Source organism: Penicillium cataractarum (assembly GCF_028827025.1).
Source record: "Penicillium cataractarum strain IBT 29864 chromosome Unknown utg000004l, whole genome shotgun sequence".
In the NCBI taxonomy this organism is placed as follows: domain Eukaryota; kingdom Fungi; phylum Ascomycota; class Eurotiomycetes; order Eurotiales; family Aspergillaceae; genus Penicillium; species Penicillium cataractarum.
Genome location: NW_026622740.1, coordinates 3494695 through 3511888, shown reverse-complemented (window position 1 = coordinate 3511888; position 17194 = coordinate 3494695). Strand labels below are relative to the sequence as shown.

The 17194-nt window shown below is 43.7% G+C and overlaps 2 protein-coding genes across 2 annotated transcripts; one reads left to right on the top strand and one right to left on the bottom strand.

Moving 5' to 3' along the window:
* Positions 1-712: 712 nt before the first annotated feature.
* Positions 713-1570, bottom strand: N7496_005741 (uncharacterized protein; the record flags this gene model as incomplete). Its single annotated transcript, XM_056698670.1, has 4 exons — positions 713-807; positions 884-930; positions 1086-1203; positions 1255-1570. 4 exons carry the CDS (start codon positions 1568-1570, stop codon positions 713-715), a joined length of 576 nt encoding a protein of 191 aa, XP_056557195.1.
* Positions 1571-4956: 3386 nt separating this feature from the next.
* On the top strand, positions 4957-7707 carry N7496_005740 (uncharacterized protein; the record flags this gene model as incomplete). The annotated part of the gene is made up of 4 exons (XM_056698669.1): positions 4957-5493; positions 5555-6265; positions 6330-7074; positions 7133-7707. 4 exons carry the CDS (start codon positions 4957-4959, stop codon positions 7705-7707), a joined length of 2568 nt encoding a protein of 855 aa, XP_056557194.1.
* Positions 7708-17194: the final 9487 nt, after the last annotated feature.

Genomic DNA, 17194 nt, shown 5'->3' with positions numbered 1-17194 from the left:
AACTCTCGCAGTGCGGATGGTTTATTATCTCTGACCAGTGCTTTGGTTCTAGTGGTAGATCGTCCCTAGAAGACACTTCTTGAGACCTAGAGGAGCCTATTATAGTGTAAAACGCTAATAAAACGCCTTCATGAGTATCTTCTTCCTATCCACTATGTACCACGGCTGCTATTGTAGCGAGATGGGAGGTTCTCTTGCGAGCACGCTTGCTAGTGAGGATATTACTTTTAGAGAAATCTGCGTTAATATCTCTAGGTACGAGGTCGCCCCTCGCCCGGTAACCTGGCGGTGGTAGTGAATCAGTATCTAAATCGTCTTCAAGTTAACACTCTAGTTCAGAGCGTAGTTGATCCTTAGGACTCATCCTTGACAAATCCACCCCCTCAGCTAGGGTCTGAACGGCTATACCCCCTGACTCCGCCTCCCCCGGGAACGCTCCGGGGACCCCTTCAACATTCGATATAGGCTGAAATCCGCGTGCAGGCGATAACGCCGGCGTCGGTAGTTGTGGTATATTAAGTTTCAGAGAGGAGAGGGGTGCGCTTAGCGCCTCCCCTAGTCCCTGAATCTGGGGTCTTTCTGTCGTTCCTGTGTCGGTTACCACGGGTAACGGTTCCTCGTCTTCGGAGCTTTCAGTCTCGACTTTACCTCCCATGCCCACCCCCCAAGGGTCTATCTCGGGGATTTGAGCTATTTGAACAGGCGGTAATCCTTAGCCGTTATGGCGAATAGTCTCGTCGAATACTATATCTCTCTCTTCGCGTACTACGCCGATAGTTAGGAACCAGATCTGCCAGATATTGCTAGCTACATAACCAACCAGGTATCCCAATTAAGCCCGAGGCTCTATCTTATCCTTATGAGGGATCTTTCGCATACGTACCTATACGCCGTAACCGTATATACGGAGATTCGTAAGGTTTAGGCGTACTGGTGGCTCAGGATTCTTCGCTGATATTGCTTCTGACTAGGGTACCACAAGGTTGCCGTTCTGTAGTATCGTGGGTGTCCGATTCAAGATATACGCTACTGCCCGGATTACCCAGGGCTATAGTGTTTTCGGCAAATTAGTATCCGCAAGTAACGCCCTTGCGACAAGGATAATAACACCTCCCGCTCTCTCGATGAACCCGTTCTGTTCAGGAGTGCCCGCAACGCTTCGTTCCCATATAATCCCTTCTTGCGCGATGTAATCAACGAAGGCTTAATCTAGCGCCTTCTCTCTATCGCTTTTGAAGACTCGAATATCTATACCGAATTGGTTTCTGCAGAGGGCAAGGGCTTCTCGGATAGCCTTCACACAACCGTTCTTGTTCTTATGCGTGTGGGTTATATGAAAACGAATACCCTCGAGGTAGAGATGCGATAGCCACTTATCCCTATTAGAGGCTTCGTCTAACTGAATAAGGTCGAAGTGAATACGGCCAAACTTGCTATATATCTTCGATCTTTCTGCAGGACGACGGGAGACTTGCCTCTTTGCTTTAGTGGCGTGATAGGTAGCACACAATTCAGGATTTGATAGTGCGTTTTCCTTGGTAGCTTCCTGGATTTCAATGCTATCCACCATCTCTGTAAGCTTCTCTATACGCCTCTCGGCGATATGGCCAAATCTCCGGTGCTAGACCTTAGTCGTTGCGGTCTCACTTAGGGCTTTACCGGTAAAGGAGACCCCTTAGGTGGTAGAAGGGGCTGCCGCCCTCGCATCCTCTAAGATATAGAGATCGAGGAGTCTTATGTATCTTGCAATCTCCTTCCTACCCTTCATAACCCCTGGTAAGGCACTATTAAAGAAGAACCCTCTCTTAGCGATATCTGACACGGAAACTAGGTTAGTCTGGAAATTAGGCGTATACCAAACCTCTGGTAGAATTGCCCAGACAGATTGGCCAGTTTTCGCGGTCAAAAGGACCTTTGCCCTTCTAAATCTAATAGCGGGTGCGCTACCCTTACTTAATCTAATGAGTCGATGTGCTGGTTGGTAGGTCTCGAATCTCGTGCGGTTATTCGTGACGTTCACATTCGATCCAGAATCTAATATCTAACTATTCCTTAATAGATACGTGATAGCTACGTTTACTACTGCTAGAGAGACCGTAGCGGTATAGAAGGATATCGTCTCTATAGGGAGATCTGTATCGCCGCTAATAGCGAGATTGGCTGCACTACTAAACTCCGAGGCTCTCTGCTTCAGTTTCTCTAAGATATTATCCCTCTTAGACTGCGGAAGCTTCTGGACCCTGTTTCGAATAGCATCTAGGGTCTCTTGCTTAACTAGGTATCTCCACTTCCTTATAAGGATCTAATAGGTCTTTGGACCGTGACCTGCCTTCTGGCAGACTACGCAAGGCTTTCTTTTGGCTAATTGCCCTACTTGCGCTTGTGGTATATCGGCCTTTTTACCGTTAAGAGTGGCGTTGAAAGAGACACCGCTAGATTATACCTTCTCTTCCGGCCGATGGGCCCTATACTCGTTAAGGATACCCATAAAGGTGATTTCGAGCTCATGAGACCTAAGCTTGTTCTTCTAAAGGTCATAGAAGAATAGGTCGTTATCCCTAACAGAGCGTAAGAAGTCCTAAATAGGTGCCCGGTCCTTCTTGTATCGATCTGATTAATAATAGACGTCCGGTACGCCTGCTTCTCGAGCCTTATAGTATAATTTTGACCAGGTTGAGAGCTATTTAGCCTGGTCTATATTACCCTTCGGTTCGGTAATTATAGATCTCCAGGTCTCTCTCAATCTTAACTAACGGTCTTCCTCTCTAGTGGCAAATCGGCCCTTAAGAAGCTTTAATTACTCTCGAGGACTGCTGATACCGAGTATTAGTTTATTAACGTCCCGGTTAACTCGCTGGATAATTAATTAGTTGATTTTAGCTAGCCTTTCTTTGACCTTATCCCACTGCTTTTGCTTCTTCTTATACGCCGATACTAGGTAGGTTAGATGTGCCCTCTCGTCTGCCGAGAGGTCTAGCTAATTAGCTATACTTGGCCTTACCGTTTGGATATCCGGCGGTTAAAGCCCCTTTGGGATTGTTGATATCTCTTGATCTGAGAGGTCGGGGTCTATATACTGCCAGACTTCTTGAGCCTTAGCTGTAGCTTTTATATAACCCTTCTATACTCTCCATTGATCCTTGTGGCGGAGCTTGAGATCCTACTCCGTCCCGGTTAACGACAGTTTCTTGTCTTCCATGTTGGTCTTCCTAATATAACTACACGATCCTTCCGTCTTCTCGAGGGTCTTAGGGCGATTGAACGGTGCGGCCGACGGTTAATCTTGTAGGGGTCCTCGGGGGTTCGAAGAGGCAAGCTTGAGGAAGCGAATCGATAGATACTAGAGTAATTGGAATTGTTGATATCTGATTTAACCCAATCGTGCGATCGGGCTCATAACTGTTAAGATATGTAGGATTGGTATAGACTAGTATGTATATGGACGAATGAGAACTATCGGAATCATACAGAGAAGGTTGATTGATTGAAGAAAGGAAAAGGACTCGAACGAATGGGAAAAGGGGCAGGTTGAGCTGTCCTATGGCGGTGTAACCAGGTATTCAAGTGACTATACCGATGGTCAAGGGTTACCCGCATATTATATATAAATACATAGGAAATCTGGGATGGAAGTGACCAATCCGAGGTCACTGTAATGAATCTCTCCACTTTTCCACGACAGATCTTTATAGAAGAAGATCTATATGTAGAGAGGGGTTATATAAGTGGGTCCTTCGTCATGTGACCCCACAACATCCATATGTTGACACACCCCCTTAGTTCTCGATGTGAGAGCGGAATGAGAGTAAAGTGAGAACTGAATAAGAGAAAGGAGAAACAGAATAACTAGATAGGAGGTGGTATCTCCATATCTAGTTATCTGATGAATTTAGTATGCTGCTGCCTAGGTAGTAGGCCTCTGCATGGTGCGGTCTTGGTCCTTAGGTCGAGGACCGCGGACCGGACCGCACGGTCTTGCGGTCTCGAATTCGGGGGTTGAGACCGCACCATAGTGAACCGCGGTCCCTTGCGGTCTTCACCACGGTGAACCGCAATTGCATAATTCTACCAAGACCTTCTCTTTTCGGCTACATAAATTGATGATTCATCCCATTTAATTACTGTTATTAAACACTGTTTTGGTCCCTTCATAAACATTTACTGTATTTCAGCATCAGCCACTATGAAAACAGATGAAATATACTCGTATATAGAAAATCTACTATTTAAAATACCTAGACCTGCCAGTACTAGTATATTTCTAAGTTCTAATAGAGAGGTTTAGTAATAATTATTGCTGGCTAGGTGTATGAGGTAAGAAATATATATTTCGATATCAGTACCTGACCCTATCTTCATCTGAGACTTCTTCGTTGAGTGTACATAACCCCCTACATACAGCTAAAATAGGTATTAAGGGTATTATCAGAGAGCTTAGATTCTCTAGTTAACTATTTATCTTGAAATTCTATATTCTACTACTAATATATCATAATAATCTCTTTTCAAAATTGGTTTCTCTGATATGAAGTGTAGACTTAGAAAGAAAAGGAGGATTATACTATTATATGGGCCTTCTAGCGGTCCTTTTCGGTCCTGTGCGGTCCTCCTCATGGTTCTCTGCGGTCCTCTGCGGTCAATCATAGTATTTCCTACTAGCTGTCTATGCGGTCTTCTGCGGTCTTTGCAGCCCTCTATGCGGTCTATCGCGGTTTTTCCTGCGGTTCTATACGGTCTTCTGCGGTCTTCGTAGCCCTTATCCTATCGGATTGTAGTAAAGTGGAGCCTACTGCCTAATCACTATTACAATTCAATTTGATCTATCTAAATCATGCCTATAGCTTTCTCCTAGAGAAAATCCTTTATTTAGCTTTTTCTAGTAGACGGAAATATTTTAGCAGGTATCTCCTTAAGTCCTTTACCTCCCCCGTCCTATCCTATACTCATTTCGTCAAAATGTTACAGAGTCAGGCCTCCTCTCAGTTCTCTGATCAGTATCCCTCATCGGCTTTTGAGGATAATCCACGAGATACTTTCTCCTTCTTCACATCTGATGGGCTGTTTAACCTCGACGGGCGCGAAACGCCAACTTCTACTCCTAACGTGAACTTACTCCGACCGGCGATTCCTCCTGTTATCCCAGAAACACTCGAACGCGTTGGTCCTCCTAAAAGGAAAAACTATATCCTCTGGACAGAAATGGCGAATGAGGATTTCATCGTCTGGTGGTTAAAGACGGAGTATGGAAGTAAGATGAAACGGAATATCTTTGAGGGTAGACGCAATGCAGAATGTTGGGACCACTTCTACCAGGTCGCTACTATCCAGGATGGGTCTCCTAAGGTAATATGCAAGAATTGCGACCATATCCTTGCCCATCCTGCCGATAAGCGCCGGGGAACATCTACTATGAATAGGCATTATTCGCAAGTAGGTGCCTGTCGGAGAGGACCGACTCAGTCGCAAGATATTAGGAAGGCTATCAAGAACGGGGTATGGATAATCAGTCTACCTTTTTCTAATTATTACTAATCTTATAAAATACCCCTTCTAGGCATATCTATCGTCTCGTAAAGCATCATTTACGCCGCAAGCTTGGATGGAAAGGTTAATTACCTTTATTGCTGCCTCGCGGCTACCCTTCCAGCTTATTGAGCATCCTGAATTTCGCGCCCTTCTTGAGATGGCCCGGCTTGCTCCCTGCTTCCCCGAAATCCCAACTGCAACCACAGTCCGCCGTCATCTTCAAGAGATCGTGGAAGAACGCCAGTATACTCTTCTACAGAAGCTTCCTAATAGTGCTAAGCTCTCTATTGCATTAGATTGCTGGACCTCACCATTTCGCCAAGCTTTTATGGCAATAACGGGCTATTTCATTGACCAAGAGTGGAATTACCGAGAGCTCTTGCTTGGCTTTGAACCTCTACAGGGCTCACATACGGGGGCCTATCTAAGCACTGTCCTGCTTGACCTTCTTGAGAAGCATCGGATTACTGAGAGGGTGTTAACTATTACTACTGATAACGCATCTAATAACGGAACATTACTCGGTAGCCTTCAAGAGGTCGTCGAATCCCTACAGCTACCTAGTAGTATACCGGTTATTCGTATACCATGTATTGCACATGTTATACAGCTCAGTTTGAAGGAGCTCCTTGGTCAGATGGACGCGAACCCAGGAAACGAGAGGGAAGAGATTGAATGGACCGAGAAAGGGCATATAGCTCGGCAAGAGAATAGAAAGATCGTGGATACTCTGAACAAGGTCTAGCTCTCTCTAATCTCTTACTATTATCTCTCTTTCTTTACTAACTCGCACTATATTCTAGGTTCGGAAGGTAGCAGTCTACATCAACAAAAGTCCCCAGCGCCGCGAGAGCTTCATAAGGCTTCAGACGAAAGAGCCTAAGCTTATGCCTATACAAGATGTTCGGACACGATGGAATTCGACGTTCCTCATGCTCAGGCGTGCCCGGCGATTGCAGTCTGCCTTTGATGACTTCTGTGTCCAATTCAACCTCGCTGATGTAAAGATAGACAGAGATGAATGGCGACAAGTTGACTATCTTCTGTCAATCACTTATCCCTTCTTCAAATTCACTTCGTCTCTTTCGGCAACTACAGACGTGACTATCCATAACGTCTTTGGTATCTATAACGCCCTATTCACACATATTGATAAGGCGAAAGTGCAGCTAGCGCGAAAGAAGGTTGGTTGGAAGAGAGTGATGAAGTCCGCGCTTGACCGTGCGCGCGATAAGCTTACAGAGTATTATGGAAAGACTGATGATATTCCTGGTGATCTCTATGCAATTGCGACTATCCTAGGACCACGGAACAAGCTAGAGTTCTTCACAACATCTGAATGGGAACCTCACTGGGGGCCTCGCTATAAGCAGTCGCTAGAGGCTTACATTCAGCCTTACCGGCAGCGCTACGAAGAGGCACAGTCTACATCAACTCTCCAGCCCACAATTCAAGACGTCTCTGACATTGATATCCTTCTGAGACCTACTGTATCTCTTCAGTCAAACGTGACGGCTCCAGATGAGCTTACACGGTATCTTAGAAGTAGTAAGTTAATCTATATACCTCTTCTTATATACTCCTTCTCTTATACCACCCTCACTAGGTACTGTCGAAGCAACCCCTCTCGTTTTCTGGAAAGAACACCAAAATGAATATCCTATTCTGGCAAGCCTTGCTCGAGACATCCTTACAACACCAGCCAGTGGTTCTGGCGTTGAGCGGTTATTTAACTCTGCGCGTGATATCTGCCATTATCGCCGGGGCTCACTGAAACCGCAGACAATCAAGGAATTGATGTTGTTTATGTGTACAACAAAATTTGACGTGGAGTCAGAGCAGCTTGCCCTAGTTGATGAGTATCTTTCTACGCAAGAGAAGCAAGCAAAGAAAGAGCAGAAGGACGCCCAGAAGAAAGAGGAACAATTTGATCCAATTAGTGATAACGAGGAAGACCTATCCACTACTGAAGATTCTGCCGAAACTATCCAACTTCCTAGTGCGCGAGCGCTTGGAAAGAGAAGGGCTACCCCGGATCAGCTATTTGAACTTGACGATGATGATGATGAGGTTCCCCTGCCTGATAATAGCCACTTAGAAGAAGGGAGGACTACTCAGAGGCGTTCATCTGGGCGTGTTCCAAAGCGCTTGAGACAGGATGAGGATTTTGTATATCTTTAATAGAAACAAGAACCACATAAGCTATTCATAAGGAAATCAGTCAATCCTCGCTTTTTCGGTAGAAATCAACAGACACCAAACAAAGAATTATTCTTTACTCCTACCTCAGAATTATATAAAATTAAATATCATTTGAAAGCAGAATACTCAAAAATACAGGCGACTTCTACATAAATTATGCATACCTTGGGTCTAAGATGTTTTGCTTGTTTGCAGGACCGCAGGACCGCACCAAACCGCAGTGGTGCGGTCCCTAAAAATGTAGGACCGCCCAGCGGTCTCAAGGTCTGGGACCAAAGACCGCGCGGTGCGGTCTAATGCGGTCTTGGGTGCGGTCTTTCCGGTCCCGTGCAGAGGCCTACTAGGTAGGCACTTGGTGAGACCGTCTGCGGGCATATCGGTGGTTTTGACCTATTGGATAGATAGGCGCTTTGCCTGTACCTCTTGACGAATCTATAGGCGGTTGATATCTACGTGACGAAGTTTGGTCTGAAAGACTGATTTCTCGCGATTTAATAGGTCGACGGTCTGTTTGTTATCGTAATTTAACACTTCTGGTTGGTTAGTGTCGAATTTAATGAATGAGAAGAGACGTTTGATCCAGTATAGCTGTTTAGCTGTATGTGATATAGCTAGTAATTCGGCTTCTGTGGTTGATGTGGTAATCGTCTTCTGCTTGCGAGATTTCCACTCGATTGGACTACTAAACAATGAGAAGATGAAACCTTCTGATGACTTCCTATTAAGATTGTCGGCAAAGCTTATATCGGACGAAGCAGTGAAGATCTGGCTATCTGATTGGCTGCCACTAAAGTAGATAGCTAGATCTTTAGTCCTATATAGGTACGAAATCAGATGGTCGACAGTAGCTAGGTGCTTCTTATTATAGCGTGTGAGAGATTTAGCTAGTAGCTGATTGGCGAAAGCGGTGTCTGGTCTAGTCTATATAGTAGGGAAAAGGGTCGAACCACACTTCTGCTGGTATAGTTTAACGGTTGATTTGTTGATTTGACTAGTGATCGGATTAAGACGTTGATTGCTGACTAGTGGTGTATTAGGCGGTTTCCTGCCTAGGAGGTTAAATTTAGTAGCGATCTTTTTAATGTAGGCTGATTGGTTTAGCTAGGTCTTTCGTCGCTGTCGATCGCGTATAATTCGAATACCGATGAATTGGGTAAGTTCACTATAGTCCTTTATCTTAAAGCGCTATAAGAGAAGTTGCTTTATCTGGTAAGCGTGTAATCTCTTACTTCGGTGGTAGGTAGCCAGGAAATCGTTAACAAACACCATAATAACTATGCGATTATCAGTATAAAGCGCAGGGTCTTCAGGATAGCTTTTAAAGCCTAGTGAGAGAAGTATTTCTTTCACGTCGTCTTCCTATCTCTTATTAGCGATTCGAAGACTATATACTGCCTTATGTAGGCGTAGGACTATTGACTTTCGTCCTAGTCCTGGTGGGTATCGGTAGTATACTTCCTCTTTGAGATCACTGTTTAGGAAAGCGTTGACGGTATCTATCTGAAAGGTCTCTAGGTCAAAATGCGTGATGATTGCTATAAGCGTGCGAAAGGTCCTAGCAGTAAGCGTACTAGTACGTGGGTCTTCTAGTTCGTCTGGTGTCTGTGTATCTCCGCGTACGCATAGACGCGCTTTGAAGCGTGTGAGATAACCTGATTCGTTAGATTTATAGGCAAAGACCTATCTTATTGGTATAAGCTGGTGGCGTGGGCAATCTGATTGGTTGAGATCTTTGTAATTCGATTGGTGTGTGTATCTGACGAGATCTTTGTTGATAGGTTCGAATGTATGTATATCTAGAAGCTTGTTAAATTCGATTCGTATAGCTTGTCGGAATTGGCTTTTAAAAGGATGACTAGCTAATTGATGGTAGCTAGGTGGTGGCGGAGGAATTGATGAGATCGCAATCTTTGGTTGTTGGTATTGATTGGACGCGAAAGCTTGGAGATAGGTTGTGAGGGATAAGTGAGGGCGTTTTCTCTCACTTTTATTGTTGCTGGAGTCGGAATCTGACTGTGGTCGTTTAGTTGGTATATTGAGAGGTTTATAACTAGAAGGGTCGAAGTTTGTGTTGTTAATTAAGACGAAAGGGATTATATCCTCTGGTTCTGATTGGCTAGAACTTATCGATTCGTCGGATTTCGGTTTAAGCGGTGGTGTGATTGGTTGATCTCCGAGGATTTCGTCTGTTGGTATAGGTGTGGTATGATCGATGTTGATAGTAGGACTACTACTACTACTTCCACCCCCGAGATCTTGCTGTACCGGTTGGTTGAATGGGATATCTATATCTTCGAGGATTTGATTGATCTCTTCGTCGTTAAGAGTATTAATCTGTTGAGATAGATTAGTTTCCTCATAGATTTGGATGCGTTGATTCGGTAGCGAAGGATTGTAGGATTCTTCCTCGTTGAATTGGACGTCTCGTGCACGAATTACACGTCGTTTGTTAGGTATCTAGATGCGCTAGATGTTATAGGCTTCATAACCTACTAGATAGCTAATAGCAGCACGTAGTGCTAGCTTAGCTAGTCTAGGTAGCTTAGTAATGCGTACATAAGCTTTATATCTAAAGATTCGAATATGTGAGAGATCTGGCTTTGCCTGTAGCTAATGTGGTGCGTTTTCACCGAGGTAGGTAGTAAGCGCTTCGTGTGGGGATTGCTAATCTAGTGTGCGGTGAGGTAGGCGGTTTTGAATATAGACGGTAGTTCTAGCTGCTTTATGCTAGAGATAGCTTGGTAGGTTTGAATCGATAATTATCTGCCTAGCTATCTTTGAAATTAATGCGCTATAACGCTTAGCGTAGCCGTTTTGGTTAGGTTGGTAGGGCGGTGTGGTTTCTAGATAGATACCACGTGATTGTGCTTCTTGATCGAAGAATTCAGATAGAGATCTCTCGTTATCTGAATGGATAGTGAGGACGCGTAGGTTGAATTGGTGTTGTACGAAATCGATCTGGTCGTAGAGAGATTGGGTCGAATCGGTCTTGGTAGATAGATCTTCTGCTAGTTGGTATTTAGTGATAGGGTCCACAGAGTGAGATAGGTAGGTCGTTCTGCCTAAGGATGGTTCGAAGTGTATAAGATCCTAATGTAGAGATTCGAAAGGGCGATTGTATTGTATAGGTCGTCGAGAGATTTGACGATGCGAATTAGCTAGTTTACATGTCTCGTAGTGGTTGATAGGCGAAGATATATCTTTGATGGTGATGCCTGATGAGTGCTCTGGTAGATGAGATAGGACGTCCTTGCTAACGTGTCCTAGTCGTCTATGCCATAGGTCGATTGTCCTATCTAGGTGCTTCTTGGTGTGTGAAGATAGGGCAACCTTGCTGAATTGCTCAGTGATAGGTGTAACTTGATCGTGTGAGACAGAAGTAAGAGATAGGTGAGAGGTAGATGAAACGTGTGCGTGGTTAGTAGTAGGTCGGTCAGTGGTTGAATCGTCCTATCGAATTAGGTAGATGCCTGATTTCGCGTTGAGCTTCCGTCCTTCTCTTCTAGTAGGTACTCCTTGCCATTTAGATAGATGCCTGCGCTAGTAGCTCTTTCTGTAGAGATTAGGTTGATGTGGAATCCAGGATAATAGGTAACTTGTTTTAAAGGGAAAGTGGTTCCATCAAGAGATTCTGATGGTTTAATAGATAGTTCACTATAACTAAGGATGGTGGTTTCGGTGTTTCCAACCATGATAGAGGATATAACGGGCCTATAATTTGATAGTAGGTCCCTATTATTCGTGACATGAATTGATGCTCCGGTATCATAGTACTAGGTGTCGTTCTTCTTGGTAGGAATCCGGATAGTGCTTATTGTAACACTATCTTCCTTTCGAAAGAGAGTCTCGACCTGTTGTTTTGGTATATAGGTAGAGAAAGCGTCTCTAGCAGTCGAATTGGTCGAATTGGTCGAATTGGTCGGTTGGTAACGTCGAATTGCACGTTGATAGGCTACCTTGAATCCTCTAGATTTATCGCATCGCTTTTCAAATCGCTCTTGGACCTCTGGGTCAGGTTGCCACCCCCTAGGTCTTGCCTTAGGATTCATATAACGATATATCTCGAAATCGTGGTTGCTAGCGTTAGGTATACCCCTATAAGGGCACTTCCTTCTTCTGGTTGATTGTGTAGGTCCTTCTTCGTCTGATTCGTCAGGTTGACGTCCTTGGTAGGTCGTATGTGCGATAGGTCGTCTTCTACCACTGCTGATTGGTGTGGTAGGTGGTCGGTACTGATCGACGAATTGATTGACTAGTTCGGTTAGGGTAGGTTTCTTTAGACCCTGTAGGATCGTATTGTACTAGAAGGTGTAGAAGCCCTGGTCACTAGGTTGGATAGTGTCAACATGTGGATGTTGTGGGGTCACATGACGAAGGACCCACTCATATAACCCCTCTCTCATCTAGATCTTCTCTATAAGATCTATCGAATTGATCCTCAACGATCTTGCATTGAATTGCATACTCGCATTGAATTGCCTATCTAGGCAGGAGACTATCTAACACTCCAATACTCTATCCTTTCTTATGTGATCTTTTACCATGTTACTAAGATATAAATACTGCTATGTTTCCTAGCTAAATTGAATCAAGTTTATCATCCTTTGTGATCTCTCTTCTAGATCAGTGGTACTCTTCCACAATCGTGGTACTTCTCCTTCATAGAAGTGCGCACGACCGATAGACTCATAACCGTGTATTCAGACACTACGTTGAGTATTTACCCTTATGCACACTATCGTCTTGTGTGTATAACCACGACTTTATGGTCACCGCCTAGAGTCCGACAGATAGTCTCTAGGAAATCGTATACTGGAGATAGAGGATCTTGGAAGTAGGCAATTACTACTTTCTCGCCTTCCGATTGGCTAATTAGCCACTTTTGACCCTATATAGGTAGTTGAGATAATTTGGTTGGTGGAGCTTGTCGTTTTAGCTTATCCTAATCGCGTAGGATTTGACGATTCTTCGATTGGTCGGATAGGGTAAAGGTAGCATGTAGTTTAACTATAGCTTCGTGTGCTGATAGGCTATTGACGATTTGACGTCCTTCTGGTGTGAGAGAGGATCGAATACCTTGCTTGAGAGATTTAATGGATCGTAGGTAGCGAAAGTAGTCTGATCTTGACGATTCGTATTCACTTAGTAGTATCTTATAGATAGCTAATTGGTCAGACGTAAGGTCGATGAGCCTGAGTGGCTGTTTAGGAAGATTAGATGTGTATGTGTTGGTAGGGTTTCTGATCACATCAGATATCTGTGGTTTAACTGGTTCCTGAGGCGGGGTAATCGGTGCGGATTGGTCCGGATCGGTATATTTCCACACATTATTAGCTAGTGCGTGGTCTTTGACCGCAGTGATCTATGGAACCTAGTGTGCGTGAGATTTTAGTGGGTAGTGAAGCTAGGTGGCTTGTTGCGTGGTTGAATCTATCGCTTCTGTGTGGGAAGTGAAGCGATAGTGAGAGTAAAGTAAAGGAAGATTGAATTGAATTGGTTAAGTGGTTAGAGCAGAGGCGTCGGGCTTATAACTGTCGGACTCTAGGCGGTGACTATAAAGTCGTGATTATACACACAAGACGATAGTGTGTATAAGGATTGGTAAATACTCAATGTGGTATCTGAATACACGGTTATGAGTCTATTGGTCGTGCGTACTAGCAGAAGTACCACGATTGTGGAAGAGTACTACCGATCTAGAAGAGAGATCAAAAGGGATGATAAACTTGATTCAATTTAACTAGGAAACATAGCAGTATTTATATCACAAGAAACATAGTAAAGGATCACATGATAAATCAACAGAATCAGAGTGTTGAGAGTCTCTTGCTTAGGTAGGTAATTATATGCGAGATCGTTGAGGATCAATCTGTTAGATCTTTATAGAAGAAGATCTATATGTAGAGAGGGGTTATATGAGTGGGTCCTTCGTCATGTGACCCCACAACATCCATATGTTGATATACTATATATATTTTATACTACTACCTTTCTTGCCAGTTCTCCCAATTTCCCTATATTAGCCGCTCGCAGATTTGAAGAATTAGCGAATTACCTGATTACCCATATAAGATTGCCCGCTACCTAAGCTTAATATAGATTAATTTATATAGCTAAGCTAAATCGTCCCTCGGCGGAGGATTTAAGGGGTTAAAACCTATCTCCGCTAGCTAATACATACACTTAGACTGCGGCATGGTTTTGGTTGCGGTTTTAGGTTGAAGACCAAACCCAAAAACCTGCGGTTGCGGTTAGCAAGGTGAAAACCGTAACTAAACCCGTAAATTTGCGGTTAACCAAAACCACAGTGCGGTTAACCAACGGTTAACCGTAAATACATAATTTTTGAAGATCCTCCCTATTCTAGTAGTCTCGTGATCTTTATGTAGCTATCTAATTATGCATTTTTACACCATATTTTGGTTCTTACAGGTAGATTATGTTATAGTAAACTCCCGTTTTCGGCACTCCTAGGTTAGGCATACATTTTTATTAGGTACTAAAATCTGTTAGATAGACCCACTTCTTAGAGTTTTCCTATATATAAGAGGCTAACCGGCATACCTTTTTGTCTGGCACACAAAATTCTCTTTAATTTTTGCTTAGTCATATAAACCGACTAATTAGAATGCAGGATTTTTCCCCTTCTAACCCTTCCATCCCTTCTTCGGTCGCTCTTTTAGCTAAACTAGCTATACTAAAACAACCTAATAAAGGCATATCCGATACTCAGAAAAAAGTATTACGTATCTATGTATCGGAGACACGCCCTAAACCTACTCAGAGAGAATGCGCTGAGTGGTTTTTATCTCAATTTAATCGTTATATTAACCGTGCGACCGTCTCCAAGATTCTTTTATCTAAATACGAGTACCTTAATACTGGTTTAGCTGGTCAGAATAAACGCCCGTTAGCATCTCGGTGGCCTCTATTAGATGAGGCCCTATATATCTGGTAGTAGCGTTACGAGAATGCCGGTTTTCCTATAATAGGCCCATTGATTCAGAGTAAAGCCGTCGAATATTGGAAGAAAATACCCTAGTATAAAGATCTCGACCCGCCACTTTTCTCTGAAGGGTGGCTATCACGGTTTAAATAGCGCTATTCGATCCGATATTATACCTCCTATAGCGAATCTGTATCGGTTCTGGCTTCGATGTATTCCGACATGGAAGCTATTCGGGCTATCTACGACTAATATTAGCTAAACGATATCTATAATATAGATGAAATAGGTCTATTCTGGCGTTGAATGCTAAATGGGGGTCTATCGAGTAAGGGTAGTCCTGGTTATAAAAAAGATAAGACTAGGATTACTCTCGTAGTAACGACTAATGCTACTGGTTGTTACGGACCTTAAGAGGCGCGGGGGCCGTAGTTATTTGAGGATAACGGAGGACTAATCATCCTACGGGCGCTAGGGATTAGCGTTGTCACGTGCGTTTCGGTATACTTGGGTAAGCCCCGGTAGGGCCCCAAGGCAGATACTCTGGGTAGAAGCCAGAAACGGCCTACGGCTAACCGTCACAATTAATACCTGCTTACTTCATTTGACGGTTAGCGCGACGTAGGAAACGGCCGCCATTTTACTAACACCTAGACTACACCCTAAGTGTAAGAACCCGGTAAACCCACACGTGACGCTAAGGATATACTCCTAAGGAGTCGAGGAGGAGTAGATCTACCCCCGGGGTAGATCTACCACGAATATACTCCCTAGGAGTAGGAAGGGCTAGATATATAAGGACACTCATTTGGCACTATGTATTTGGTTCTTCGCGATTAATCATTTAAGTTACTAGGATAGCACCTTTTATACATTATTACTTGGTTACTACCTTTAGTACTTTGTACTTTATAGTTCACCTTTAAGATAACCTAACCTATAAGTAGGGGATTCACTTAGTGGTAACACTTAGTGATTGACTTACTTGGCGCGTACTTCTGGCACGTTCTGTAAGATACTTAATAGGATCTATCCCGTAGTAAGGCCTCGCGAGGTAACGGTACGATTGAGAGATACTCTTGGAATCCGAAGTCAGGATTTAGGTAAGTATAACCCGTTAAGTAACCTAACTTCACAGTGACTAGTCGGCTACGCGTAACATATTAATCGCCCTGTCTTTGAACCGTGAAGCAAAGTCATTATAGTATGTAACGATAGTATTCTATGAGGAAAGACCCCTCGCCCTCTAGCGGCACGAGAGGACGACTGGGAGGACGAGTAGGAGAGAAAGATCTAGGCGCTTTAGGAAACTATCAAGAGACTTGAAAGTAACCTGAATACCCTAGGAGGTAACTATAACGAATATGTAGTAAGCGTGAAGGACTATATAGAGCAACTCTATGCCTAGGTCGTCGCTTCTGTACTAGCGACTGCTATCGGAGCACCGAAACTTCTAAAGGCTAAGACCTTTAACGGTACCCGAAGTAAGCTACGAGGGTTCCTTACTTAGATAGATATCTATATCGACGTTAATAAGGGACGCCTTATTACCGAAGGAAGTAAAGTCATCTTCGTGTTAGCCTACCTTAGAGGGTAGGTATGGGATTAGCTTGAACCCTACATTAGAGAATACTACGAAAAGGTTAACACCGAATGGTCTACTACCACTTAAGCTATCTTTAGTAGCTACACCACGTTTAGATAATACCTAGAACGAACTTTCGGTGACATTAACGCTAAGAAAATAGCTGAACGAAAGCTAAAACGTATTCGATAAACCGGATTAGTATCGACCTACACGGCCGAATTTATATAACTTGTAGCGATACTATAATAGGAAGACTACGCTTTGATTCCGTACTACGACCACGGACTTAAGCTATATATCAAAGATGAACTTGCACGGATCGACCGACCTAACACTATAGAAAAACTTATCGATATAGCGGTACGGATTGATAACCGTCTGTATGACCGATAAATGGAGAAAAGAGAAATTGAAGGATAGCGCCGAGGTACTAGCCGGCTATTATACTATCGCTACGATAAACGACTAAATAGACCTAGTAGGGATAGCGATCCCTATAGACCACGACTAATAGAGCTCGACGTAGCGAGGCTCCTAACCGAAGAAGAAAAACGACGAAAAGATAATAACTTATGCTTTAAATATAGAAAAGCAGGACATCGGGCGCGTGAGTGCCACAATCGGCGTAATAACGCAAAGCTATAGGCGCGTGAGCGTAACGGACGCAATAACGTAAAGCTATAATAGCTACGGGCAACTCGAGACGAGGTACGACCCTAATAACTTAGGGCCACTCACGACGGAGCAGAGCGCCTAAAGGAAGCTATTACTAAGGCTACTCTAGATAAGTATAAGCACCTAAAGGACTAGGTCACTAAGTAGGCTACCGAGAAGCCACTAGTTAGGAAAGGACCTAAGGTTAAATAACTAATCTAAGACGAAGTCGACGAACTATTAGCTAAATAGATAACTTTGAGTCTAGAGTAAATCGA